This window comes from Saimiri boliviensis, chromosome 2, assembly GCF_048565385.1.
Source record: "Saimiri boliviensis isolate mSaiBol1 chromosome 2, mSaiBol1.pri, whole genome shotgun sequence".
Lineage (NCBI taxonomy): Eukaryota > Metazoa > Chordata > Mammalia > Primates > Cebidae > Saimiri > Saimiri boliviensis.
The window spans coordinates 15,374,628-15,401,511 of NC_133450.1; the positions used below are offsets into that span (position 1 = coordinate 15,374,628).

Sequence of the window (26,884 nt, forward strand, 5' to 3'; positions counted from 1 at the left end):
TTGATGTCTGATCATCAGCACTTTTTCCCATATATTATAAATGTTTTGTCCTAATTTGAAAATACTTTCCAATTTGTATTTCTGAATTTTCCCCAAACTTTCTAAATCTATTTACTCTGAAATAAAAGCTATTAGAGCCAGGCCTGATGGCTCATGCCTGTCATCCCAGCACTTTGGGAGGCCGAGGCAGATGGATCACAAGGTCAAGAGATCGAGACTGTCCTGGCCAACATAGTGAAACCCTGTCTCTATTAAAAATACAAAAATTATCTGGGCGTCGTGGCACATGCCTGTAGTCCCAGCTACTCGGGAGGCTGAGGCAGCAGAATTGCTTGAACTCGGGAGGCAGAGGTTGCAATGAGCTGAGATCGCACCACTGCACTTGAGCCTGGTGACAGAGACTCTGTCTCAAAAAAAAAAAAAAGTTGTTAGAAACAAATCCTTTCCCTCGAGTAATACCATCTTTGGAAACTATCCTACAAAAGTTGTAATTAGCTTTTCACCAAACCTATACTCAATTATCAAATTTCAAATGCTTTTCCTTAGGGAAAAATTGTCAGTGTACTTGGAGACATCTGACTGCCCAAACAGCCTGGTTTGTGTTAAGTGCAGATCCATCACTCACTCTGAAAAAGCATTCTAATCACTGGCTGTGGTGCTAACTCCCTACTCTCTCCACAGCTCTGGTGATAGAGATTACAGTTCCCAATAAGAGCCTTTGACTTCTGTGTGCACCAAATGACCTGAGCTTTGTCTGTCATTGCTTTTTAGGCAAAACACAAAAGGTTCTTGGGTCATTCGCCCCACGTGACAAATATTCGATTTACAAGTGGTGATCGACATGTTGTTAGTGCTGGAGGGGATGACTGCAGGTTAGTAATTTTCTCAGCCCATGAAGAAGAGCAGATTATCTGTTACTAGTTCAGAGATTTAATATACTAACTCCTACAGCTTTTGATTTATGAAATCAGCTAGTCAACATTAGCAGAAGGTAGTATAACCAAATGGTTCTTAAGAATCTCAACTTACGCAAATATAGAAGAAAAGGAGTTAATGAGGAAAAACGTTACATACGTGTAATTGAAAGTTCAACTGAAAAATATTAAAATGTTATGAAAATCTAAAAATTGAACTTCCTGCAATTGTCTTCTCTAATTGCAGCTTATTTGTCTGGAAATGCGTACCTATGCCTCACTGAGAGATGCTGAGATGACGACACACATTAACCTTGAGACCAGAATCACAGGGGAGAAGAAAAACCAAAACCAAACCCTGCATGGTCAAGTGGTGCTAACCCGAGACTGGAACAGGGAGAAATGCCCAGACCCATCAAAATAGTGAAAGACTGATCTATTCTAATGCTGTTACGCACTGGGTATAATCCGTGATCCATACACTGCCAGATTATGCCATTTCAAGGACGGACTGAATACGTGATGGTAAAAGCCAAGTCCCCGTGGTGTACTGGGAAGTGTGCAATTTTGGCAGACCTGCTGGGAAAATTTGGGATACTTCACCCTTTACAGAAAAACTCAAAAACCCAATTTGGATTCATCATCTTTTTAGTAAAATGGTTTCTTAGTGTTTATATTTTATTTTCAAGGTTCATTGTTTAATGAAGGATTTTATTCTTGCATTTCCATAAGGAAAGGGAAAGTCATGATCACCCTAAAGAACCACAGTTTTTAAAAGGCAAACATTTTCCCTAAGGAAACGGACAAAAGCGTTCCTGTAGAATAGGATGTTTTTTAAGCATTAATAAAGTCCTTTTTTTTTTTTTTTTTAAATAAAGGACATTTTTCTCCTAGTAGTTTTGAATTCAGGAACAGATCCAAAGTTAAGTCATATATGGCTGCTTCATTTTCATTTTTGAGACATCAGTTTATGTTCAGACACCATTTCTCTAACTGAAAAATTAAAACCGAATTGTAGCCTCACTAATGCAAAAGTGGTATGAGATAAACAATTCCCAATGGTGTACAGTTTAAAGGTTTTTCGAGAGCAACAGTATTTAACTGGAAGAGAGTGTTGCATATTTAATAATGTGGTCTAATATAATAGACATTTGTTTAACATGTAAACAAAAGTGTTAAATTCACATATACAACACTATACAATTTAATCACTCTTGGAATAAAATTTTTTAGCTTTTTTTCTATTGAGAAAATGTGTTCAGCTAGATGTGTGCCACTCCATAGGCTTATTTCCAAAATGAATGAACCCAACTCTATTTGTAAAACTTGTCCATTAGAATTCCTTTTTTAGTGGACTAGGGCTGAATTCTTAGATCCTTTTTTCTTTTCACTTTAAATGCTGCCAAAGATCAGTACTCACCATTCAGGAATTCGCTGTCTAGCCTATCTGTAGTTTCCTGAAGACTGAAAATTATGTAGAGTGCTATTTAAAAATATATTTTTCTAAGTGTAAAGTTTAAGATGCTGTATGGGTCCTATGAGTTTTCATTTTAATGTGTTAATTAATTGTCTTTATAGCATAATAGATCCCTTCAGGTTTCTAGAATCCCATTTGGTTGGACAGGATATATGAAGACTCTTAATATCTATTTTCTGTATCTAATACTTGGTTAATACTAAAAACAGAAATTACTAAATTACATCACAGAAAGCATAACCAGTGATTGAACCTCGTAGTTTTAAAGCTCTAAATTGCTGTGGCTGAAGGACTGATTATGGGTCTAAGCAGCTTGAAATGTAAGTTGGTATTCATTCAATAGATTCTCCTAAATTAAGCCAAATTTTGGAATACACGATTATTAAGTTTCTACTCATGTATTTATAGTAAGTCAATAAAGGGAGGAAAAAATCCCTGAACAACCCATCCATAACAAAATACATTTGAGCCTGTCGCAGTTTTCAATTTGAAGTTTGCCAGCTTTTGGCTACAGAGAAATTATATTTCCATTACAGGGCAGGTAGAAACTCTGTAACCTTACGCATGTAAACTGCATAGAATAAAACTGTTTCCAATGCATTTTTGTCCTTCAAAGTGGCCAACCTGATAAGTCAGTCTCAATCATTGCTGCTGTCAGTTTCACAACTAAAGATCATATTGACGAAGTAGTCATTCCCTGACCACACTGTATCAGCCAGCAATGAGGGGAAGGTGAAGAAACATGATAGGCCATATAGAATCTGCCCTATGTTTACTTTTTTAACCCAGAGAATTATTTTTGTGTGCAGTATCTAAGCTCCCGATTGTGTAACCTGGGACTTCTGGCACCTTTCGTTGCGTTCATTTTCTGTGTAAAATGCATGCCAAAGCACACTGTGCACTCTGGTTTCACATGGCCAACCATGCTTGTTTCCATCCTTTTTTGTGATCCCTTTTTGTGGTGATCATTTTAGACTAAGTCATCCAACAAATGCTTTAGAATCAACCTTAGCTTGTTCTTAAGCCATAGTAACTGAAAACTTAAACTCTTAAATGTGTGTCTGGGCAGAGTCTATTAAATAGCAAAAACCAATCAGATTTTAGTATTTTATTTACTTGTAAAATGGCTGAACTAAATTAAGCCCTTGTTTCCCATTTGCTCTTTATAGTGAAAGTGAGAATGAAACTATTTACCGTTTATAAATGATAGCTAAAAGTATTTCCAGAAATTTAAACAATTTAAATTTCTTCTGCAGAGATGCAAAGCATCTCAAGTAATGCTGGAATGAACAAATGCCTTAAATTCAATGGAGTAAGCTTTTAGAATGAAAAGGAACTGTCATTTCACCCAAGCTGAAGACAACAGCCTTATGCTCTGTGTGCTCTGTCTTTGCTGCTTCTCGTGTTTCAAGCCTTTTTCCTGTGGGATCAGCACAGCAAAGTGCAGCTTACCAAATGGTTTAATGACTGGTTAATTCTTTCTTCTCCCAATGGAAAAGCAATGGCAGCACAACAGTAGACTGCTGGCTTGACAATCTTAAAACATGAGCCTTTGCACATGTAGGTTTATCATCATTTGGGTATATGACTAAGCAAGTCAATGAACTTTTTAGCAGTTTAATTTGGTCCTGAGAATGTTGCAGTCTTTATTATCCCTTTTGCATTAATCTACTTTTCTAACCACCTTATTTAAGCTTTAATTTTTAACACTACTATACATCAAGTCCTTGAAATCAGTGATCTGTTTGTTATTTAATTCTAAAGTATTTGACACTTCTTGCCTTAACAGTTTTAAAAACCACACACACACACACACACAAAACTCTAACACAGTAGGCCAAAAGTTTCATCCTATTTTGCAGTTTACCTATCTGATCTCTGTAATTATAGTTTTGTGATTTAAAATATACTATTTCAATCTAATTTTTACATTTCAAAAATTATCTTCAGTAGTAACTAAGTATATTTTCTGTGGAGCTATTTCTGAGAATGTTATTTTTCAGAATGTGAGAATATATATGTACATTTATAATCTTGTGACTTTAAAGTCTGTTTTCAGATACCTTATGTAAATACTTGTAAAAAAAAATTTGTATAATTTTGTGATAATGTAGTTTCCCAAAAAATTTATTAGAAGGTATTATGCTATTAGTAAATGTGTAGAACTGTTCCTGCTTTCTGCACTTGCCATTCCAGCTGCCTTCACTGTCCATCCCCACCTCGTTCATCCTGTCACAAAAGGCAAGGAAACTGGCAACTTGACCAAAGTAGCACTGAGCCTGGGAGGCCGACATTACCATGCTTTTCAAACTCAATTCACTTAAAAATTAAAAAGCAGAATTGAGTATTTTAAGCAACCTCCATACCTTTGGCCAATCCTGTTTTCATGGTGGATTATGAACATTATATAATCTTTGGGAAAAGTAAAAGCAGTTCAGTTTTCAGAATGACGACACCTGCCTCATGGCATCTCTCCACTCACACAGCAACCGTGTACCCCGTAAGCTGCAGCACCATCACTAACCATGACGTCAATTTCATATGCTGATCCTCACAACAGCAGTACACAAACATGCCCCAAATATTTTAACAGAACGTAGCTCTTCTTTAAGCTGTCTTTGCATAGTAAAAACAAAACAAAAACACCCAATGTTAAAACCACTTAATAAACTTACAAACTTGAAAAATTAGACAATTCGGATAGGCAATAAACTTCATATTATGAAAGCAATATATTCCAAGTTTCAAAGATTTGACAAGTTCTGTAGAGTATTCATCAGTAGATGGAAACTTCCAAGACAAGTTCTGTAGAGTATTCATCAGTAGATGGAAACTTCCAAACTGCATGATCTTCTGCCAGGTACGATTGACTGTTATTCGCTGAGTGAACAGAACCAAAAATTGTTTTAATTTTCTGTTTTGTATCCACATATACCATATATCTGTTAAAAAGTAGTTTCAGATAATATTTGGTCATAAGATGAGAATATAAATGGCAGATTTTTTAGAAGAATTCAATTATGTAAGCTAAAAGATAAATCCATATGTAATTAAAGATAATACCATATGTAATTAAATTTTTAGGCCACACGAAAATATTTTGAAACTTGACTTTTCAATATTTCCCATTTGCTAATGTCAAAGAAAATGGATTTGAGATTCATGAACAGTACATGTACATGTATATACTCTTACGGGCCTTAGTATATTCTTACAGTAGTATATAATCAGAAGTTAAAATCTGGTTGGGTATGGTGGCTTATGCCTGTAATCTTGGTACTTTGGGAAGCCAAGGTGGGAGGATATTGCTTGAGCTCAGGATTTCAAGACCCCATTCCTACTTTAAAAAAAAAAAGTTAGCTGGGTGTAGTGGCAGGCACTTGTAGTCCCAGCTACTTGGGAGTCTCAGGCGGGAGGATGGCTTGAACCCAGGAGTTTGAGCTGCAGTGAGCTGTGATAGCATAACTGTGCTCCAGCCTGGGCAACAGAGCAAGATAATCTCTAGGTTAAAAAAGTAACCACCGGGTAACATAAAATTTAGCCCATGTAGTAAATTATTTTGCCAAAAGATCCTTGTATAATTAAAGAGCAAAGAAAAAAATTCAAATTAACAGTCTAGTTTCCCATTTTGTGTGCTTATAAATTAAGAAACTACAAATTAGAGAAAGATTTGAAATGACATTAGAAAAACTATTGTTAATGTTTACCTGGTTTGAGGTCGAATCCATTTCAAGGCATGTCGTGGTGGTACATTAATGGTGGGATGGTAGAATGTACAGTCTGGTCTCGTACACTGAGTATTAAACCTACAGTGCTGAATAGAGAGAACAGAGCTTCAACAACACCCATAAGGCTAATATCAGTAAACACACTTTTATTATTTGAGACAGGGTCTCACTCTGTCACCCAGGCTGGAGTGCATTGGCATGATCATGGCTCACTGTAGCCTCCACCACCCTGGGCTGAGGTGACCTCTTACCTCAGCCTCCTGAGTAGCTGGGACTACAGGTGTGTGCTACCACACCTGGTTATTTTTTTTAAGAGATGGGGTTTCACTATGTTGCCTAGGCTTGTTTCAAACTCCCAGGCTCAAATGATCCTTCCACTTCTGCCTCTACCTCCCAAAGTACTAACAGGACTGAGCCACCCCAGCTGGCCGACATACAACTTAAGATGACAACAACCAGCTCAACCTAACCATTAACAAAGTACGAGATCCCATCCATAATGACCTTTTTTTTTTTTTTTTTTTTTTTTTTTTTTGAGATGGGAGTTTCGCTCTTGTTACCCAGGCTGGAGTGCAATGGCGCGATCTTGGCTCACCGCAACCTCCGCCTCCTGGATTCAGGCAATTCTCCTGCCTCAGCCTCCTGAGTAGCTGGGATTACAGGCATGCGCCACCATGCCCAGCTAATTTTTTGTATTTTTAATAGAGACGGGGTTTCACCATGTTGACCAGGTTGGTCTCGATCTCTCGACCTTGTGATCCACTCACCTCGGCCTCCCAAAGTGCTGGGATTACAGGCTTGAGCCACCGCGCCCGGCCCATAATGACCATTTTAATACTAGTGAAGCCTTGAAAAAATGAACTTACTCCTGAGACACAAAATTCTAGTCAAAGAATCAGCAAGTGAAATTTCCAAAGATAATTTAGCATACCATATAAACTAACGGATGCAGTAATTATCCTTTATACTCTTCTCTTGTACCTCACCTACACCCAGTTACAGATGGGGCAAGTGAAGGCCTTTCATGTAGTCCTCAGGCTACTAGGGGAAGGAGATAATTCACTCTGAGCAACTAAACATCTGGAGAGTCATTAACCATCATCAATCTTTAGCACACAGACAAAACCATCAGTCCAAGTTTGGATGGTTTTAAGCAGTACCTACTGGATTTCATCATCTCAGTTCTGGCATTAAGTTCAACACCCGCCCCCTCGCCCCCACCAAAAAAAAAAAAACACCCACATGCTTAAATGCAGAGAAGAATGGAAAATGTGACTAGCAAAGACATGCCTCTTCCTACTGAGTGCTTAGGATACTAACATTAAACAGTTTCTTGGCCTAAGGGGCCAGATGGAGACTCAGTGACAGTGAAGGACAACTTAATCGATTTTACTGGCAAAAATCACAATTACTTTTGCACCAACCTAGTAACTCTTGACAAAAAGAAGTTAGGTGAGTAATTTGAGATACTATCATTAAATTGATTTTTGGGAAAAGTTCTTACTTTTGGATGATAGAAGGGACATTCCATCTTCTTACAAGCTGGGAAGTAGCGGCAGAGCTGACTACTGGAAGGTGGTGCTGGCGATGCGACTGCAACAAAATAAAAACCGGGACTGACCCCATCTGTCTGGAAAAGCAGTTTTTAATGCAGTCTACTGATGTTTTTTATGAAAGTGAAAACCATTTTTAAATTAGAATGGTAAGGTTTATATATTCACGAGTCAAAATACTTCCGAGTACTACAGATAGGCACACTTGCTCTTTAAAGACTGATTGGATTAACTGATCCTGCCAAAATTATTTCTAAAACCACCTTTTTGTTTGTTCAATTCCATTTAGTCATAAGATGCCATTTTACATTTTTTACCCAAATGCAGTTGGAACAGTAAGTGACTCACCTGGTTTTGGAGACAGTACTGGAATTCTTCTACTCACATGAGTGAAAGGACAATCTGGTTTCGTACACTTTGCGTCATATTTACAATTTGGGTGGACAAACAAACATTTTTCAGCAAATTTACAATTGGGGAAGGCTCTACAAAACAAAAAAGCGTATTTCATAATCTTCTCAATGCATTATTAGTTTTTTGTATAAAGGCTCTTTACACTCCCCATCACTTGTTTTGAGAAATTCAACAGCAACAAAAAGAGTATTTTAAAATGAAGCAATTTGTCAAAATAGGACACAGTCATTTATTCTAAAGCCTGGGATAACACAAATACAGGCTTTTTTTTTAAAGATAATTTTTTTTTTTTTAATTTTACTTAAGTTCTGGGGTACATGTGCAGATCTTGCAGGATTGTTACATAGGTATACACTTGCCATGGTGGTTTGCTGCCTCCATCCCCCCGTCACCTACATTAAGTATTTCTCCTAATGTTATCCCTTCCCAATCTCTCCACCCCCTTCTATCCCTCCCCTAGCCTCCCTACCTCCCAACAGTCCCCAGTGTGTGATATTCCCCTCCCTGTGTCCATGTGTTCTCATTGTTCAACAACCACTTGTGAGTGAGAACATGAGTGACAAACATAGGCTTTTAACTCAAGCCAAGCCACCAGAAAAGACGGAAGCTTTTGTGATAAAAATCATACCACTTAATAAGTAAGGTCTATGTTTTATGCAGTGAACTCAATACAATAAACACATCCTCTATGCAAGGCTTTGTGCTACAAAAAGACTCATCCCATATTCTCCTTATATGTACAGCTGTATTATTCCAACATAAATAGTTTCTTAAGAGAAGTTAAAAATGGAGATTCCATTCATACGACCCCTGTTCCCGAAAAATAAAGCCCCTAAAAGACATCTCACAAAGTTCATTACCTTAAGCCAGCCAGCTTGTAAGGAAAAATTTAACACAAGTCCAAAATTTTCATTATCCATTAGTAACTTTTCCCTCAACTCCTCAAAATCTGTGTATAGTGTGTGTGGCCAAAATGCATACAAACTGAGACAGTTATCATACACCTATCTCCTTAAATGTACAGAATTCTTCTGTATCTCAGGTCTGAGGCACAAAGAAAGACCCCCACCCTCACCTCTCAACAGACACACATACACAAGAAATACACTGCTCTGGAAAGGGCCATGGTAATCCTCACTGCATTTAGTTATAAAACTCAAAACTCATCCACAGAAAAGAAAAACAAAACAAGGTATAAGATATAGACACTAAACTGAAAGCCAAAATCAGCTGGCTATGACTCATTTGCAGGGTGAGACGGGGGAACAGTACTCACTTGCAGGGTGAGATGGGGGATGGTACCCACTTTCAGGGTGAGATGGGGGAACGGTACTCACTTGCAGGGTGAGATGGAAGGATGGTACTTGCAGGGTGTGATGGGGGGTGGTACTTGCAGGGTGAGATGGGAAGATGGTACAGGGTGAGATGGGGAGTGGTACTCACTTGCAGGGTGAGATGGAAGGATGGTACCTGCAGAGTGAGATGGGTGGTACTCACTTGCAGGATGAGATGGGAAGATGGTACTTACAGGGTGAGATGGGGGGTGGTACTTATAGGGTGAGATGGAAGGATGGTACTTGCAGGGTGAGATGGGGGGTGGTACTCACTTGCAGGGTGAGATGGGGGATGGTACTCACTTGTAAGGTGAGATGGAAGGATGATACTTACAGGGTGAGCTGGAAGGTGGTACTTGCAGGGTGAGATGGGGGTGGTACTTGTAGGGTGAGATGGAAGGATGGTACTCACTTGCAGGGTGAGATGGAAGATGGTACTTGCAGGGTGAGATGGGGGTGGTACTCACTTGCAGGGTGAGATGGGAGGATGGTACTCACTTGCAGGGTGAGATGGGGGGTGGTACTCACTTGCAGGGTGAGATGGGAAGATGGTACTTACAGGGTGAGATGGGGGTGGTACTCACTTGCAGGGTGAGATGGGGTGATGGTAGGCACACTCATCCCCATTTTTACAAGCAGGCCAGTACTTGCAGCGCTCCAAAAGTTTTTCTGGTTTCTGTGGCACACTCAGTTCACTCATCTCAGCTACAAAGAGAAAGGAATTAACAGTATTTCATTCATTATGATCAATTCAGTACACAGCACCTTCAACAAATTTCCCTCAAGCCCCAGTCTTCAAATCTTCCCTTAAATGTACAGTCATGTAAAATAAGTGAGCCCAAGCCGGGCGCGGTGGCTCAAGCCTGTAATCCCAGCACTTTGGGAGGCTGAGGCGGGTGGATCACGAGGTCAAGCGATCGAGACCATCCTGGTCAACATGGTGAAACCCCGTCTCTACTAAAGATACAAAAAAATTAGCTGGGCATGGTGGCGCGTGCCTGTAATCCCAGCTACTCAGGAGGCTGAGGCAGGAGAATTGCTTGAACCCAGGAGGCGGAGGTTGCGGTGAGCCGAGATCGTGCCATTGCACTCCAGCCTGGGTAACAAGAGCGAAACTCTGTCTCAAAATAAATAAATAAATAAATAAATAAATAAATAAATAAATAAATAAATAAATAAATAAGTGAGCCCAAATAATAAGATTAACACTGGCAACAGAAACCTATGAAAGACAGCAGGAAGGAGACAATAGTTCTCACTGTGAACAGGAATGAGGATAGTGCTTCTGCAGCTAAGGCCGAAGTTTTCACCAACAATTCTAATTCTCAATACTAATTCACAGCTGAATTAAAAGAGAGGGGAAGATGTTAAGTCGGGAACCAATAAAATTAAAAACTGAAAACACGTAAGGTGATAAGGAAATGTGAATTCTCACATGCCAGCAAGATTATCAGTGATCCAAATACAAAAAAGTATTTCCACTTGCTGAGCGGTAAGTCTCGGTGCTAAACTCACAGCAATGTCTATTTTTACTTTTTTTTTTTTTTCAAACAGGGTCCTGCTCTGTCATCCAGGATTGAGTGCAGCGGTGTGCCAATGGCATGATCTGAGCTCACTGCAACCTCTGCCTCAAGTGATCCTCGGGCTCAAGTGATCCTCCTACCTCAGCTCCTACCCAAGTAGCATGTGCCACCACATCTGGCTAATTTTTATCTATTTTTTGTAGAAAAGGGGTTTCACCATGTTGCTCAGGCTGGTCTTAAACTCTGGGACTCAAGCAATCCACCCACCTCGGCCTCCCAAAGTGCTGGGATTATAAGTATGAGCCACCGTGCTCAGCCAGCAATGTCTAAAAAGGGGGAAATATTTTTGCCTACAAAGAGGTCACAAATGCCATCACCTACAGGGACTGGGCAATTCCCCTAACACAGCAAGACTGACTGGGCTGACGACGATAAATCCAGTAAGGGACAGATGGGGAGCTGCAACCTGGAAAGCAAGTACCACCCCATTCCCTGTGCCATGTCCAATCACAGCTTCAATTACTGTGACAGGGCAATTCGGACCCCCGTTGCCAGATTTTTATCATGTTTCAGTAGCCAAAAATCTGCTTTCATTGAAACCGTAATGCTGGCAATTTATTCAAATAACACTCAACTGCCGGGCAAGGTGGCTCACACCTGTAATCCCAACACTTCGGGAGGCCAAGGCAGGTCAATCACCTGAGGTCAGGAGTTCGAGACCAGCCTGACCAACATGGGGAAACCTCGTCTCTACTAAAGATACAAACATTAGCTGGGTGTGGTGGCACATGCCTGTAATCCCAGCTACTTGGGAGGCTGAGGCAGGCGAATCGCTTAAACCCAGGAGGTGGAGGTTGAAGTAAGCCAAGATTGCGCCATTACACTCCAGCCTGGGCAACAAGAGCAAAACTCCAACTCAAAAAAAACAAAATAAAACAAACAAACAAAAAAACCCAAAAAAACCCCACGAAACACTGAATAAGTAAAATTACAGCTACAGGTGAAAATCAGCTGCTAATTTGTGGCGTGAGACACCTTAACCTCCCCCAAAATGTCGTCATGGGCATTATGTATTATGGTTCACATTCATGTTCACAAAAGCAAGTATCACTTCAACTATATTCCTCTAGTCCTCAGCTAGACACTGTGCAAATGTCAGCTAAGTTCTCTGAATTCCATTTCCTCACCTACACAAAGAGAAACTAATGTCCTTAGAGTCTGATGATTAAATGGAAAAAATACAAAACACACAACCAATCGTAATAGCAGCAGCAGCTAGTACTGTAAGTACTTACTGTTCCAGTGACCCACGTTCTGTCCTCATTATAGGAGAACAAGGCACACAAATCCAGTCATGCAGCCCAGATAGGAGCAGCATCAAAGAGCAATTATGACAATGCCTGATACATACAATTTTCTACGCTACTTTAAAAATAGTAAAAGTCCACTGGGCACAGTGGGTCATGCCTGTAATCCCAGCACTATGGGAGGCCAAGGTGGGCAGATTACTTGAGCTCAGCCTGGGCAACATGGTGAAACCCGGCCTCCACTAAAAATACAAAAAATTAGCCGGGCACAGTGATATGCATCTGTAGTGACCAACTACTGAGGCGGCTGAGGTGGGAGAATCACTGGAGCCCGGGAGGCTGAGGCTGCAGTGAGCCTTGACTACGCCACTGAACTCCAGCCTGGACAATGGGAGTGAGACCCTGTCTCCAATTAAAAAAAAAAAAAATCATTTTAGTTCTAAGGTACAAGAATATTCTTAGTTCCAACGAAAATCTGAGATGATTGGAGTTTCACTGACTTTCAAATTTTTTTTGTGTCATCCCTGCCAAGTAAATGTGTCTTGCCTTTTTCCTATAATAAATTACACCCAGGAGACTATAATACATACACAAGAACCCAGTACAAATAAAAGATTAAGAGAATACCCAAGAGAAGCCTAACTGGGAAGTAAAGTAGCTAGATAATCAGGAACGATGTAATACTTTACAAAGAACCTTTATTATCACAATAATACTTTACAAAGAAATGATCTTTCTGATAGAAACATTAAGTCATAATGTTTCTATCAGTCATTTCACTGGCTGACACTGACTTTGTAAGCTATTAAAACTTTTCCTGTCCATATTTTAAGAGGCAAATTCACTTTTTATTGAAAGCTATAGGTTGGGCGCAGTGGCTCACGCTTGTAATCCCAGCACTCTGGGAAGGCTAAGGTGGGTAGATCACTTGAGGTCAGGAGCCTGAAACCAGCCTGACCAACATGGTGAAACCCCATCTCTACTTAAACCAAAATTAGCCAGGTATGATGGTGCATGCCTGTAATTCCAGCTACTTAGGAGGCTGAGGCAGGAAAATGGCTTGAACCCGGGAGGTGGAGGTTGTAGTGAGCTGAGATCGTACCACCCTAGCCTAGGGGACAGAGAGAGACTCCATCTCAAAAAAAAAAAAGGGGGGGGGGCTATAAAATCTGTGCTGCCATATGATGGTGAATGAAAAGGCAGCAGGTTGAAACAGATGTTGCTGTTTGAAACAACCCAACATAAAACCAACCAGAAGCAATTGCAGTTTCAAACTCCTTGCTCACAAGGGAGGAGGTACAGAGGCTGGAGACTGCTGAGAACTGTTCTACGGGAGTCTCTAATTCTTAGAAAGCTTCATCCTTGAGCAGCAGCAAATCACTGAGTCCCCAGTCAAAGCAATGGAAAGGAGGCTTACCACTTATCACAGGTGTCAGCACAATGGCCACAGCACTGGCAAGAATGTTTACTAACATGTTATTTACAGTGTCACTGCTGCTACATGTATACCCCCCATAAAGCCTCATATGGACATCTATATTTAAAACGAAATCAGATCCTAGCAGACCAAAAAATTAAACTACCAAAATGAAAAATCAAGAGTTGTAAAAACACTGGAGTTTTCTCTTTAGACAAAACATACAGAGTCAAGAAATCTGTACTGCCTAATTACTGCAGCTTTTACTATTTTTAAGTTTTTCTTCCTGTTGATAGGGTCAGATTTTTAACTCCCTCCACTAATCAAAACCACGACACCACATCACTGGTCCACAGGAAACACATCCAGTTAAAATAAAGCTAAGGGTCATTGCTCCACTAACATATGATCTCCCTCTGAAGTCTATTTTTAGTGATCTAAAAAGGCAGTCAATACATTTTCATAGAAATATCTTCCAAGAAGAGGACTAATCAAGGAAATGTTTCAAAATCCATTACTGTTTTTCATCTGAATCTGTACACTTTTAAGATTCAGTAATTATCCCTCCTGCCAATGAAGAGGTGTTTCTGAAAATTTTAGAGGATATGAGGAACATAATTACCGTTCTCTATCGTGAATGAAAATGATCAGTGTTGCCACTGATACCCAGTGAGAGAAGAAGCGGTGATAAGAAACTGTCACCTGCCTAAAAGCATGGTGCTATCTGAATTAAGTTCATCTGAGTTCTGCTAAATATTACTCTCCAACATTAATTTAAACAGTTCCAAGAAGTAACCTGACAGAGTCAGTGAGAAACTCCTTTCAAGGAAATTTCACTGAGGTAGAAATAGCAGCAAGTCTAAATTTTCTCTCAAGTTAATTACAAGAGACTATTACCAATAAAAGGGCAACGTGGCAGGACAGTTTCTGAGGAAAATAAAAAGGTAAACAAGGCATCAAGAATGATGGTTCATCCTTTAGCCAGCATAAGGAAAAGGACTCTTAGGTTCCATGGCTGAACTCCATTTTTGCACTGGAGTAACAGCCCACCTATGAAACAGACACAGAAAAAAGAGTCTGAAATGTAATTGGTGGTTTTGTCTGAAGGAGAAAAAATGGCCATTACTGAATATAAATAAAAGCAAGGCCTTTAACCAATATTCATTCAAGGTAGAGAAACAAGTCAAAGATTCCCTTGGCAATGACAGCACCCTGAAAATCTGAGCTCTCAACACACCGTTGGAAAAGCTACCATTTGGGTCCTCAAGCTGCCTGCTCAGCAAGTGCAACTGCTGTGGGTGGAGGAGACCTCTGAGTCCCTTGTTTGAGGCTGCAGTTTGGTTTACGGGTTTCATTCCTTCAAAGCACATGTCCTCCTCTTGATCTGACATGTATCCTGGGGGGCTGGGGACACCATCCAGCGTCACTATAAACTTGGGACTTGCAGGTTTATCTGGTTGTACAAGATCTCTGCCAGACAGATAAAAAATACCATAGAATTAGGGAAACAAACACAAAACGCTGAGCCCCCTCAAGTGCTCTTCAGTAGAACTATCACTCCCTTGCTTAGTGTTTGGTTCAATTAAAAAAAAAAAACTAGGTAAGGCTTCCAGGTGCAGCACTGGGGCATTCCCTACTAACACACAATGACCAAGGCCAGTCACAGTGGCATCATCACCAGTGACCCTCTGGCCTGCACTCACTAAGGACAATCTCCCCTCAAGCCTGATCCCATTACCCATTTGATCCTCATAGGGTCAACATGGAAATAAACCAAAAAATTAGCATCAATGTTCAGAACACAAGGGCCAGCAGCATTTACGCTAATTCATGATCTGTATGTCTATTCTTTTATAGAATCAATTTTCTTAGGAAAAAAAAAAAATCACCCAAACCTGATCTGCCAACTCCCTTTAGACAGATTCCTGATTATAATCAGTTGGCTTTTAAACTTGCATTTCCTGGCTTTGCATAAAGAAAAGAATCTTAATACAGTTAAATCGTACACTGAGCTCTATTTTGTGGGTTAATGGATTTCTGAACAAGAAAGATGAACTGAAATTCTTGAAAACTGAATTTGGCTAACTATTCATATAGGCTAACTACTGAATCACTGAAAGGATTCTACACTAGGGGCTGGGGCGGGGAGGAGGGAAACTGCAAATGAATGTTAACCTGTACTATCTAATCACACAAATTAACTACACAAGAAAAAGAAACCATCTACCGTGTCTGCATAAGGTGTCCTGAAAGTACCCGAAGGGAATCTGCAGTCTTCATCCCCGACTCTTGGTTTGGTGCCACTACTATTTCCTCAGACAGCTTTGGCTTCTTCAGAATAAATGATCTTGTGTCTGCATGGACCATGGATTCCATGTCATAGTAATCTGAGCCAAAAAAATTGGCCACAAATGTTTACTTTTGAATATACCTTGCATTCCCAACATCATACATGTGAGAAGAACGTCAATCTTTTATATATTCAAATTATTTCAAAGGAAAATTACAACTGGTTCCACTCAGGAAAATAGGGCTGTAATTCTATTCCAAACATGTTTTCAAAGAACTCAAAGAGCCCTTTCCTCCAGGGCATAGTACAAGTGATTCTGATTAACACTCCCTACCTAGAGCAGAGAAAGGTTCTCAGGTGAGGCATCTAATGAGGTATTAACAATATACCTTAAAGTACAACAGTCTTTTCTAAAAACCTGGATAATCTGAGTCGTAAGGCTCCCTACAATTGTAATAGACTACTGAACCGCTTTTCAAAAATCTGGTTTGTTCACCTCACACAGTACCACTTACAGCTAAGAATCATGTCCTGATAAAAAGAATTCAAGTGGCATAATTTCCAATTGGTGGCAGTCCAAGGACTTTTAAAGGGAACTCAAAGATGAATGGGCACTTACACATGCGTATCAAGAAAAACACTGGCCTTTAATGCAAAACCCATAAGCTCACATCATCTACAATATGCTTAAGGCTATTTTATAAAATATGCCAAGACCTACAACCCAGAATGGATATGGATGACCTGTCAATATGCCATCAACAGACTAAAGTTAAAAAATTTATTTTAAAGCTTAGAGACCAAAATTCACAAGATATTCATTCACATTCATTCACTGAGTATTTACTGAACAACTAAAAGAACCGAGCTAGGTACACAAGAAAAAAAGAAAAATAGACACATATACAATTTCAGAACAGCATGATCCAAAAGGAATGCCAACAAGGTGCTGAGAATACATAGCAGTCCACTCCCGCCAAGAACCAAAGAAAAGCTTACCAAGGAGGAACATCTGAAGTTGGCAGTAAAGAAACGAGCAGGAATAAACGAGAAGAGAGTCGGAGACACGAACACAGCACTTGAAGCAGAAGAAAACCCACGTGGAAGGAAAGGGACTTTCACAAGGCCTAAGGTATCTGAGAAAGGCTACAATGTGGAATGTCTGGAAGGGTGTGTGTGGTGGGCTCAGCGGCAAGGAAGGCTGACATATATAATAAAGGTTCTTCTATGCCTCAGTGACTCTGGATTCTGGTCTCTACATAGTAAGAAATCAAGAGGCCTGGTGTGGTGGCTCACATCTATAACCCCAGCATTTTGGGAGGCCACGGCACAAGGATTCCATAAGCCCAGGAGTTTGAGACCCGCCTAGGCAACATAGTGAGACCTCCCATCAACCAGGAAAAAAAAAAAAAAATTAGCCGGGTGTGCCGGCACACGCCTGTAGTCCCAGCTACCTGGTACCTGGGAGGCTGAGGTTGAAGTGCTTGGTCCCAGGAGGTCGAGGCTACAATGAGCATGTTGTGCCACTGCACTCCAGCATGAGTGACAGAGGGAGACCCCATCTCAAAGAAAAAAGAAATTAAGAGAGGTTCCTAAGTAGGGAAGTGACCTGATCAAATTGGTTTTTAGAAAAACAGACAGTGTTAAGAAAGAACCAGAGTCGGCCAGGTGCGGTGGCTCAAGCCTGTAATCCCAGCACTTTGGGAGGCCGAGGCGGGTGGATCACGAGGTCGAGAGATCGAGACCATCCTGGTCAACATGGTGAAACCCCGTCTCTACTAAAAATACAAAAAACTAGCTGGGCGTGGCGGCGCGTGCCTGTAATCCCAGCTACTTAGGAGGCTGAGGCAGGAGAATTGCCTGAGCCCAGGAGGCGGAAGTTGCGGTGAGCCGAGATCGCGCCATTGCACTCCAGCCTGGGTAACAAGAGCGAAACTCCGTCTCAAAAAAAAAAAAAAAAAAAGAAAGAAAGAAAGAACCAGAGTCCTCAGAGTCCTTGACCTGTTGTTGCAGGGAGAGAGGGTGAGGCTCTGAATGAAAAGATTCTCCGCCATCTGTCCTGGTCCCATATAGTTGAGAGGAAGAGAAGACATACTCCGTCTTGGGAAGGGGCATGCCCGCCTTCCCCAGCAACGGGAGCACAGATGGTAAAGGGAGACAGGTGGAAAACAAAGCTGGGAGAGAAACTTAGGAAAGGAAAAAGAGCAAAGTGAAAGAGGACAAAGATAAATTTCACTGTTAGATTTATTAAAGTGACTCTCCAGGTTTAAGAGGAAGTAGAAAATTCAGATTTGACCTGTAGGTGGAGGTACAGAAGACACTGATTAAACTGAAGGCGCCAGAAGAGTGTTTAACATACCTAGGTGGCCATTTCTCATTGAATCCTCACTCAAAGCCTAAAAAAAGTAGTTTTCCTCCCATGTTATAGATGACAGTTCGCAGCTCCAAGTTATTAAATGATTCACCAAGGTCTCACTACTATCAAAGACGGGCCCAAACAATGGTCCGGGGGCAGCTTCACTCCTTACCGCCACCCTGCACTTTTTAAGACGAACGAGTTCTCCTAGTTTACAGGTTGGGTGAACACAGAAGAGATGAAAATAATGCTGAAGGTGGGAGAGAGCAAAGCTAACCTTTTAAGGAGGAGTGGAGGAGAGGAGCTGATACATGAGAATGAAAGGGAAGGAGAAGAATAGAGACAGTGAAGTCCTGGAAGCCAAAAGGTCAAAGCTTGGAGAAAGTATGGGAAGCCAAGTGCAACACACTCCAGGGTTGAGGAAATTGTGCACCAACAGCAGACCTAGCCCTCCCACACACCTCTCTGCAAGCTGAAAGTCAGCAGCCTGGGTCACATGGTCACCAGAGGGAATAAGTAACATTTTGTAAGTAAAAGACCACAGGCTAAGTCCACGCATTTACTTTTTGTTCCCTCCTGAAAGCCCACAAAAATGTCAATAAGGGTTTTATGTTTTAAAAATTCACTAAGAAAGTAAGTGTACAAAGAAATTTTGAAAGTGGAAAACAGATGATTAGGAACTAAAGGGATCTGTAACAGCTGAATTCCAAGGCAAGAATGAAGCAATCCTATTCAGACCACAAGATTCTCCAAAGGCTGAGGAACTGGCAGTAAAAGGGACCTTGGGAAGAAATGAGAGAGATGACAGACAAAAGAGAGGTGCTGGAAGTGTCCCTCTGCGAAGCAGTTCGTTCTTCAACTCTAATTCCAGGTAACTGTTTTATTTGAGACAGTCTTGCTCTGTTGCCCAGGCTGGAGTGTAGTGGTGTGAGCTCAGCTCACTGCAGCCTCCCATCTCCTGGGTTCAAGTGATGCTCCTGCCTCAGTCTCCCGAGTATCTGGGATTACATGCCTGGCTAATTTTTGTATGTTTTAGTAGAGATCAGATTTTGCCATGTTGGCCAGGCTGGTCTTGAACTCCTGACCTGAAGTGATCTGCCCACCTTGGCCTCCCAAAGTGCTGGGATTACAGGCATCAGCCACCACGCCCAGCCACTGTTTTCTTGGTTTTGGCCCTTGCCACACCAATCCCGACCTCTACACTGAAGACACCTGGGATGATGGGCGATGTGCTTTCCTGTAGATTCTCGTAGAAGAGGCCTATGGATGAAGTCATCAGGGTCTCTGCCAGAAAGATGCTACAACAAAATCAACTGGATGTACACCGTTAAAAATTTCTAAAGACAATTCGATTTCCCGATGAAACGTTACCCATTGCATGCATTCTCCCTTGGAGAAAGTGGAGCTTTAGACTCTTCAGAGGGTAACAACAGAGTCCCCGGATCAAGAGACACCAGCCATGATGAAAGAAGTACTGAACTGACAATGGTGGGGGAAGGGTTATATAAACATTACATAATAATTAATGCTAAGGTGCCTCCCGTAGCCTTCTATCCCCACTTAAGCTCCCAGAACTCTAACTACCAGGCTATTACTTGAAAAACCTTTTACTGGAGAAGCTGACCAGCCTGAGGAAAGACTTAAAAGCAGTGCCATCAGGGTGCCCACAAACCAGAAAGGCAGGAGAAATCGCTTTCCAACACAGGATCTATTTTCAAATAAAAAGTCAAAGCAACCCATGCCCCAACTCATGAACCCAGAGTACCAGTGAGCTTCTGAGTGCTCCACTCTTAAATGTAAGACCACCTAGGATCCCCAAACATCAGAGAGAAACCTCCAGCATAAAAGACAACCAAAACAGAACACTTACAGAAAACAAGACCAAGCAGGGAGGGGGAAAAATGTCAAAACAACCTTTCATATCCTCAGAGAAATAACAAAAAGTATTGCATACATAAAACAAAATCAGTATGTTTTTTAAAAAGTAATAGAATATGAGGAAACAAAGGGCTCTTAGAATAAAAAATGTGATAGGAGCTAAAGACTGCAGTCATTCATAAGCATCACAGCACTACTCGATGTTTCAAACTGCGTGCGCTATGGATACAATGAAAAGCACAACAAAACAGAAAAGAACATGCACAAGAGCTGGTGAAGTGGGTCCCACACACAGACCTTGGCTGCCAACCTTTTCAAAGCCTCCTGTGTAGGAGGCAGTACAGACTGCTGGGAGATGAGAGAGCAATGTCTCAACACCTCCACAGGCAGAAGAGAAGAGGCAGAGGATGAAGCCGGAGGAGTGCAGTGACATGCCAGTGCTCACCAATCCAGTGGGATCTGGGCTCTGGTGGAGGCTGACCCTTGAGAAGGTATAGCACACTTTCTGAGATGGAAAGCTGGGGAAGGGTCAGGAACAAAGTGACTCACTGTGGAGTCCTGACTGAAGGGAAAGAAAATCTAGGAAGGGACTAACTGGGAGGGGCCAAGGAACCAGAGCATCCCACAAAGGACAGACTTAGGGGAAACAGGACTGAGATGATTCTCAGTCTCTAATGGTTGCCTGTGTTTATCCTGCAGTGTCATTCTTTTTTTTTTTTTTTTTTGAGACGGAGTTTCGCTCTTGTTACCCAGGCTGGAGAGCAATGGCGCGATCTCAGCTCACCGCAACCTCCGCCTCCTGGGTTCAGGCAATTCTCCTGCCTCAGCCTCCTGAGTAGCTGGGATTACAGGCACGCGCCACCATGCCCAGCTAATTTTTTTTTTTTTTTTTTTAGTAGAGACGGGGTTTCACCATGTTGACCAGGATGGTCTTGATCTCTTGACCTTGTGATCCACCCGCCACAGCCTCCCAAAGTGCTGGGATTACAGGTGTGAGCCACCACACCCGGCCATCCTGCAGTCATTCTTAAGACACTGAACATGCATCTGCCAGGGGCTGGGCACTGAAAACAGAGACAATAAAAACGAAGGTGCCAGCTCCAGTCCTGAAGTAGCCCTTGGCATGTGTGTCTGTGGGAAGAGGAGGGGAAACAGGTGAACTAAAGCGGCTCTAGAACAAGTTCCAGGTGTGGCCCTGGTGTTAAGATTCCAAAGTGAAGTACAAGAAGATAAGGCTAACTAGGTGAAAAAGAGGATACAAAAGCCACACAGGGCAATGGCAAAAGCTGGGTGGAGTAGGAGGACAAGTAAGAAACTCAAGTCACTCCTGACAGCAGGAGAGTGAGAGCCAACAGTCTAGGGACACACGTGGAATGGTGTGAACGGAACAAAGCTTTCCAATGAGGCAAAAAATTAAAACACCATACAACATGAAGAAAACACAGATCTTATCTCCTGGCCCTAAAATATTTTCACAGATCTAAATATAACATCTTAGGGCAGGATCTAAGAGATAATGATACATTAAATGGGGTGTAAGACATGGAAACGGCAACTGAAACTGCTAGATTACAGTACAACTATAAACATTACCAACCTTGACTGATCTGCAGAGTTTCTGCCATTACTGGGTCAATTTGTAGTCGGGATAATAATTGCCTCTGTTGAGTTCCTAGAATATAAATTTTAAAACTTCACTAAGCTTACAACACACACAATACGAGCATGTGGTTCCCAAAAAAAATCAATCCTTCTGGGTTCTTAACTGAAAGTCTTAAAAGTAACTTAAAGCTTCGGCAATGAAATTTAATAGTATTTATGGACCAAAGGATATCCTGTAAGACAAAAAAGGCTGTACTCAGGGTTAAACTAAAAGTGCCACTGTAAGACATTCCTGGTTCTCCCTCTGTGGGGATATCATTTTTCCTGGATTTGAATTCTGTGGGGAAAGTAAAGGGGGCAAAAGGGTGGAAAATTCAGGGAGAGGCACCTTGTGGCCCAGCAGCTCACATCACAGCCAACTGCAAAATAAAGATGGCAAGCACCTCCCTCCATCACCTGGGCTCTTACCATCACGACTCACTCACCCATGACCTTTGAAGGTAACAAATAGCAAAACACGACACTCTCTAATCATCTAAATATAGAGTTCCTAAAAGACAAACTATGGGCTTCAATGCATGCTAAGAAAACAAGACACTCAGCTCTGGAGTCCACACCAGATGTCAGGAAGCATGATAGTAACTGTTTGGCTCTCCCACAAGAAAAGATGTTCAACTACTTATTTCTTCTAAAACAGGTTCATAACATTAATTCCTAATATTAGGTTCACAATTTCTAATAATAATATGCTCAGCAGTCTGCACAAAATAAAGTCAAAGAAGTGATTTTCTCTTTCTTCCACTTGATGTTAAGGCCCTTGAGGATGGGCGAAGGTCACACTTTTCTGCATCCCCCCCAAAGTGCTTAGCAGACATCAGACACTCACTTGCTCATTATAAGGTACTGCACTACAGTGCACAAAGGGATGTAACTGATAGGACTGCAAATACTGAAATCTTATTAAGATGCCCACATCCTAATTTTTTGTACATCCATTGCAGGTGGCTTCACAAGGACAAGCTTTGCTTACTCAGTGCGAAGACTTAAGTGGGCAATCTCCCACCAAACAGATTTCATTAAAAGGTGTTTTTAAATTTTAAAAGATATACCCAATTCGAAATTTTGTCAGTTGATTTCTTTTAAAACATATGTTATATGACATTTTATTGGTGCATCCCAAAAATGTGAATTCCTTCCAGAATTATTACCGAAAAAAGCACACATTCTGAGGAACTGTAACCAAGATGTCACTTAGGTCAAGTTGTATTCCTGTGGGAAGCTTGGAGAACTGAGGTAAAAGGTTACAGGAAGAAAGGCTCTTTCAATCCAAATACTGCAACAGGACTTCATATAAACAGCAGATGATGAAAGAATTAGGCATTTTAAAATAATTTCACACAGATACATGAAAGACAACTCTTCCACATTTCAAGTTTTGCTTTATTGCTCTAGGTTCATCTATCTTTTCAAAACATCGTTTTAGAGAGTTCAATTAAAGAGGATGGAATTCTGATCAATTCTAGGTTTCTAAGTTAAATCAAGCAGAATCCAAATTTGTCATTAAAGGTCCATGAAAAAATCAAGTTCTCTGTAACTTGCTCCCTCCACATCAGAGCTACACACGTGGAAAGACACAGATCAAAGAATGGGTACCCAGAAAACATTGTATATTAAGAGTTTACCTTTCTCTACGTTTCTAAGGAAGCCAATTATTTTTACATCAGTAGGTCTTGACTGTGATTCAGTAACTTCTTCTTTAAGATCTTCAAAGTGTCTATTGTATTCAGATGTTGTTGAATATTCACTCATTTTAACCTCAAAAGATGAAATTTTTGCTCATTCTGGGACACTCTAACATTTAGACCAAACAGATTTGCTTCCAATGTCAAAATAGGAGCTTTCATTCCTTTAATTTCATTGATATCAGCTGCTATTTTCCTTAAAAGGGAGAAAATATTGTCTCATTGAGTGAACAAGAGGAGCTTGTTATGGAACCTAAGTCCACTGGCTCCGATGGAAGAAAAACTGGTAGAGGTGGTGATGGAAACTTTGAAGACATTCTCATAAAGGTGACAGAAACCTCAAAGACATTTCGTAAAATTCTCTCTCTAGCTTAAAATCTGGTAACTTTTTCTTCACAGCTCATTAAGTTATTTCATCAAAAGTAAAAGCAGTGATCAATGCTGCGACCTTAAGAAGTATTAAAAGCAAATTAACATCTTAAGCTATAACTTAAAAGATAGGGTTATACATTTCCAGAGTCAGATCTCAAAAGTAAATGTGAAAAAGCGAAACATACCAGACCAATTGCCTCTTCGCTACAACTAAGAAGCCCTAATATGCAGGGCCCTCTATCCTCTAAGTCCTACCATGTATATAGCTCCTCTTCCAACAAACCCTATTATTACATACAAAATAATCCTGGTTTCTGATTGGCTGAAACAGACATATGACCCACAAAGAATTTTCTATTTACTTCATGTGATGAGAACACTGAAGAGTTACAACGTTAAGCAATATAACATCAAGTGCTTTACACCTAAATATGAAATGAATAAAATGTAATTTTCTCCTTTCATACATTTTTAAGCTTCAGATTTCTGAATTGTTTTGAGTTGTAATTCCCCTTGAAATTAGTATATAACACTACTGAGATTGAGAAATCCTTTGGAGGAAGAAGGCAGAGAAAGTAACTGGACCCCATGATCCAAACAAACTTCTTTAAAGATAAATGTGGTAATAATGGAATTCAACTTCGCTAATACAGTATCGTGTACATTTAAGGATGGAGAAATAAGAACTAAACCTTGACTGAATACTAGACTATTATTAGATAGGTGTTTCTTAAATATTCCCTCCCATTTCGTTGGTTGTCTTTGTTTTTTTTATAGTATCTTTTGAAACACAAAAATATTAAATTTTGATGAAGTTCGATTTATCTTTTTTTCCTTTGGTTGCTTGTGCTTTTGGTGTCATACTGAAGAAACCATTCTCAAATCCAAGACATATCTATTTTTTTCCCTAAAAGTTTTATAGTTTTAGATCTTATATTTAGGTTTTTGATCTATTTTGAGTTAATTTTTGTATATGACATAAGGCTCCAACCTCATTCTTTTCCATGTGGATATTCAGTTGTCCCAGCATCATCTGTGGAAAACCCTATTCTTTTGTCAATAAACTCTTAGCACCACTGCCAAAAATCAATTGGGCATGAAAGTATGCAATCAGGCCGGGCGCGGTGGCTCAAGCCTGTAATCCCAGCATTTTGGGAGGCCAAGGCGGGTGGATCATGAGGTCGAGAGATCGAGACCATCCTGGTCAACATGGTGAAACCCCGTCTCTACTAAAAATACAAAAAATTAGCTGGGCATGGTGGTGCGTGCCTGTAATCCCAGCTACTCAGGAGGCTGAGGCAGGAGAATTGCCTGAACCCAGGAGGCGGCAGTTGCAGTGAGCCGAGATCACGCCATTGCATTCCAGCCTGGGTAGCAAGAGCGAAACTCCGTCTCAAAAAAAAAAGAAAAGAAAAGAAAAGAAAGTATGCAATCATTTCTGGATTCTCAAATCTGTTCCATGGGTCTGAACGGTCATCCTTACGCCAGTACCATGGTCTTGATTACTCTAGCTTTGTATTAAGTTTTGAAATCGAGCAACATAACCTTGCCAATGTTATTTTTTCAGTAATTTTGGCTATTCTAGGTCCCTTTTTTTTTTTTTTTTTTTTTTTTTGAGACGGAGTTTCGCTCTTGTTACCCGGGCTGGAGTGCAATGGCGCGATCTCGGCTCACCGCAACCTCCGCCTCCTGGGTTCAGGCAATTCTCCTGCCTCAGCCTCCTGAGTAGCTGGGATTACAGGCACGCGCCACCATGCCCAGCTAATTTTTTGTATTTTTGGTAGAGACGGGGTTTCACCATGTTGACCAGGATGGTCTCGATCTCTTGACCTCGTGATCCACCTGCCTCGGCCTCCCAAAGTGCTGGGATTACAGGCGTGAGCCACCGCGCCCGGCCTAGGTCCCTTTTTATTCCCATATGAATTTTAGGATCAGCTTGCTGACTTCTACAAAAAAGCAATCAGGGATTTAAACAGAGACTGAGTTGAATCCATAGATTAACTTGGGGATTACGGCCATCTTAAGTATAGTAAAGACTTCCAGGCTGGGCAAGGTGGCTCACGCCTGCAATCCCAGCACTTTGGAAGGCTGAGGTGGGTGGATCATGAGGTCAGGAGTTCCAGACCAGCCTGACCAACTTGGTGAAACCCCGTCTCCACTAAAAATACAAAAATTAGCTGGGCATGGTGGCGTCGGCCTGTCATCCCAGTTACTCGGGAGGCGGAGGTAGGAGAATTGCTTGAACCCGGGAGGTAGAGGCTGCAGTGAGCTGAGATCCTAAGATTGTACCACTGCACACCAGTCTGGGTGACAGAGTGATACTTTGTCTCAAAAAAAAAAAAAAAAAAAAAAAAAAAGTAAATTTTTCCACGTCCTTAATTTGAGAAAGGACGTTTTCACTTTGGTTTATTCCCCAAGCAAATACTTAAGATATGAAACATACAGGGATGCAAGCTGGTAGATGCTGCTCACTACAACCTCTTCTAAAAGAATCCTGGCCGGGCATGGTGGCTTACACCTGTCATTCCAGCAGTTTGGGAGGCCAAGGCAGGTGGATCACTTGAGGTCAGGAGTTAAGAGTCCAGCTTGGCCAATGTGGCAAAACCCTGTCTCTACTAAAAATACAAAAATTAGCCAGGCATGGTGGCACGCACCTGTAATTACAGCTACTTGGGAGGCTGAAGCATAAGAATCATTTGAACCTAGTAGGCGGAGGTTACAGTAAGTGAGATCACGCCACTGCATTGCAGTCTGGGTGACGGAGTGAGACTCTTTGTCTCAAAAAAAAAAAAAGAATCCTTATAAAGAATTGTAGTCTTTGGTTTCCTAGTCAAATAGATGTCACTCATAATAATAGAATCAAGAACATGCTAAGTGCTGGAATTTATAAAATAAAAATCTGTATTCAGTCCTCCACCATATGAATCAGTCTTCAAAATTCCAGACAGAAAATAATTTTCAAAATTCAAAAGGTTTT

At 40.9% G+C, this 26,884-nt stretch overlaps 2 protein-coding genes across 13 annotated transcripts in view; one reads left to right on the plus strand and one right to left on the minus strand.

Moving 5' to 3' along the window:
- The window catches only part of EML5 (EMAP like 5), a 189,317-nt gene extending 187,526 nt beyond the window's left edge, over positions 1-1,791 (plus strand). For all 7 annotated transcript variants that reach the window (XM_039468793.2, XM_039468792.2, XM_039468795.2 and 4 more), the window contains 2 exons: positions 772-872; positions 1,162-1,791. In XM_039468793.2, the coding sequence (XP_039324727.1) occupies positions 772-872; positions 1,162-1,198 (138 nt within the window). In that variant the 3' untranslated portion in view covers positions 1,199-1,791. The remainder of the gene's footprint in view (positions 1-771; positions 873-1,161) is intronic.
- A 3,313-nt stretch (positions 1,792-5,104) lies between these two features.
- Positions 5,105-26,884, minus strand: part of ZC3H14 (zinc finger CCCH-type containing 14) — a 52,324-nt gene continuing 30,544 nt past the window's right edge. Inside the window, exons 10-17 of one of the 6 annotated variants that reach the window (XM_039468798.2) lie at positions 21,789-21,863; positions 15,895-16,054; positions 14,920-15,137; positions 10,005-10,125; positions 8,021-8,157; positions 7,624-7,712; positions 6,099-6,205; positions 5,105-5,271 (exon numbers count right to left, since the gene is read on the minus strand). In XM_039468798.2, coding sequence (XP_039324732.1) covers positions 5,265-5,271; positions 6,099-6,205; positions 7,624-7,712; positions 8,021-8,157; positions 10,005-10,125; positions 14,920-15,137; positions 15,895-16,054; positions 21,789-21,863 — 914 coding nt within the window. In that variant the 3' untranslated portion in view covers positions 5,105-5,264. Of the gene's footprint in view, positions 5,272-6,098; positions 6,206-7,623; positions 7,713-8,020; positions 8,158-10,004; positions 10,126-14,904; positions 15,138-15,894; positions 16,055-21,788; positions 21,864-26,884 lie in introns of all 6 variants that reach the window. The other 5 variants (XM_039468797.2, XM_039468800.2, XM_039468799.2 and 2 more) reach the window with 5 other exon arrangements.